The sequence below is a fragment of the Eucalyptus grandis genome, chromosome 8, assembly GCF_016545825.1.
Source record: "Eucalyptus grandis isolate ANBG69807.140 chromosome 8, ASM1654582v1, whole genome shotgun sequence".
Classification (NCBI taxonomy): Eukaryota; Viridiplantae; Streptophyta; class Magnoliopsida; order Myrtales; family Myrtaceae; genus Eucalyptus; species Eucalyptus grandis.
Genome location: NC_052619.1, coordinates 58,750,167 through 58,752,929, shown reverse-complemented (window position 1 = coordinate 58,752,929; position 2,763 = coordinate 58,750,167). Strand labels below are relative to the sequence as shown.

General features: G+C 41.6%; 1 protein-coding gene across 1 annotated transcript; it reads left to right on the top strand.

Annotated features, from left to right (window-relative positions):
• The first annotated feature begins 444 nt into the window (after nt 1-444).
• Nucleotides 445-1,412, top strand: LOC104415347 (germin-like protein subfamily 1 member 7). The gene is made up of 2 exons (XM_010026624.3): nt 445-626; nt 714-1,412. The coding sequence occupies exons 1-2, from the start codon at nt 509-511 to the stop codon at nt 1,265-1,267; spliced, it is 672 nt and encodes a 223-aa protein (XP_010024926.1). The 5' UTR covers nt 445-508; the 3' UTR covers nt 1,268-1,412.
• The last annotated feature ends 1,351 nt before the right edge of the window (nt 1,413-2,763 follow it).

Genomic DNA, 2,763 nt, shown 5'->3' with positions numbered 1-2,763 from the left:
CTCGCGCAACTGCCCTCCGTGGTCGGTGCAGATGAAGATGCCTATGGAAAGTGTTCTTTTGCAATCTAGACCAATCAATCTTTTTCAGATATTAGGCCTCGCACAGGAAATGCTCTTTACTAGGTAGCCTTCTTTGAGATATGCTAAAGAGTTGTAAAAGAAATGAAGAACAAGTACAGGGATGGAAACTTCATCAAAAACCATTTCCATATCAGGTGATGTCAATTCTTTAAGCAGGAGGAGACAAAGTCAAACAGATCACCGAGTCGTCGTAGTTGTTATAGAGTAATTCATCCTCGGACTTGTGAAGGGGAAAACAGATAACACCTCTGAAGACTCGATCATCTGCAGGGAAACTTGCTGAATAAACTATAGACTGGGTCAAATATTTCCATCTATAAAGAGAGATCGTGTTGCCATGCAACTCCTCACTCCTCCCTCAAGCAATACTAGCCTGTGCAAGGATTAGAACTTGAGGAGATCAAGGCCCTAACCGTCCACAACCACAATGAAGTTTCTTCCTATCAGCTTTCTCGTCTTGGCTTTGGCGACTGCCACTGCTTTTGCTTATGACCCGAGTCCTCTTCAGGACATATGCGTGGCCACTAATGATCTGAACTCTGGAGGTTGGTCCCCCATTCTTCCATCATCCGTGTCTTTGGCTTCTGCCTTATGATGTCCAAACTTTAACGTGAATTCTTTTTCTTATGCAGTATTCGTGAATGGAAAGTTCTGCAAGGACCCGAACCAAGCCTCGGCTGATGATTTCCTCTTCACGGGGTTCAGGAATCCTGGAAACACTTCGAACCCGCTCGGATCAAAAGTCACAACAGCTTTTGTTGACCAATTTCCAGGGCTCAACACTCTGGGAATATCCATGGCTCGCCTCGACTTTGCTCCCGGCGGCCTAAATCCTCCCCACACTCACCCTCGTGGCACCGAGGTTCTAGTTGTGGTGGAGGGTACGCTACTTGTTGGCTTCGTCACATCCGACCAATTAAACAACACTCTCTTCACCAAAGTCCTGTACAAGGGGGACGTGTTTGTGTTCCCTATCGGTCTCATTCACTTCCAGTTGAATATCGGAAACACGTACGCGTTGGCCTTTGCCGGTCTTAGCAGCCAGAACCCCGGACTCATTACCATTGCTAATGCCGTCTTTGGAGCAAAGCCACCCATTTCTGCTGATGTTCTCACCAAGGCCTTCCAAGTGGACAAGAAGGTTGTTGACTATCTGCAGGCGCAGTTTTGGTATGACAACAATTAAAAGAATCTATGACCAACATAATTTCCTGGAATAATTGAATTACAAAATTTACCTTGTTACCATAGGTGGTTGCTATACACACACAATTAATCTACGTATCTCATGTATGATTGATTCAAATAAAACATTGTTACCTCTCTCTCTCTCTCTCTCTCTCTTCATGCATAATGACAATGACCGGATTCGTGCCTCAACCAAAGGGCTACAAATGTGAAACGAAAAGCACACCCTATCCAGAAGTGGAGAATAATATTAAACTATGATAAACTCGGAGGTCGGAAGGATGTTATCTAAGTTTAAATAATGCTTATCAGATCAAGGAAACGTGTACTCTGAAAAGGCTACCATCATAAGAATGTACTACCCTAATAAATAGTCTGATTGGGTTAAGAGAGTGCTTGAAGAAAACATTAGTATAATCATTTACAGACACCGCCCTCTGGAGGCCAAAGAGAAAAAAAGAAAAGAAAAGAAAAAGAAACAGCTTTAATTTACATCATTATCCTGGAAGAGGAAGTTACCGTACAACATTTCATGAGTTCAAGTTTTTGATAAATTACAGCGGATGACATTTCTGATTTTATCTCCGGCGTACTAAATTCTGCAGATAACTTATCTTTTCCATTAGTATAGCCGAAAGAAAAATCTTTTCTGCAATCTTTTTCCATCTAAAGTCAAAAAATCGATTGGAAACCTTGTAATTCAGCTGGAAATTATTTTCCAAGAATGTCATCCCACACCATACATATAAGTGTATATGCGTGTCTGTAGGACAAAGTCAAAACCTCGAATAAGATACGTATGTCATAGATCTATTTCTAGAAGCAATCAATATTATATACCATGAATGCATATAGTTGGTAAATGCAGAGACACGAATGCGTTATTTGCTACGCTCTTATTTTGACAATTTCCAAAAAGAACTAGAAAGCTAAGTTGCGTCTCAACATTAGCTTGGAATAATTTGACTTTATGGCTATTGTATCTAACAAATTTAGACATATCATGGTTTAGAGGAAAATTTGTAGATGACACACCAGGCAAGTGCACCCCTCGGTGGTCGATTAAAATGTGACATTCCTAGGACGCGTCGTTGACCCTTTCTTTTTATCTTTCAATTAAACATATGCGAAAGTGAATTAAATAAAAACCCTGACAACCAACAAATATAGGGATAAAAAAAAAAGACATGTCAACACCTTTTCACAAAACACACTTTATATACATATCAGGTTAGCCCTACAAGTCTATGCACATAAGTCCGGTTAAAAAAGAACTACTGAGCCACCTATGCTTTGGATCCTTCAACCACGGGTTCCGGGTCTTCCATGACACCATCGAAGATGTCGATGTCCATGGGGTGCCCTATTTCCCACTCCCCGGTCCTGACGGGAGGCCCATCAAAACCTTGCAAAGGACTATTCCGAGCCCCATTAGGATAGTTAATGAACCACACTTTGAAGCAATGGGTTACCCAGTGACGGAGACCCTCATCG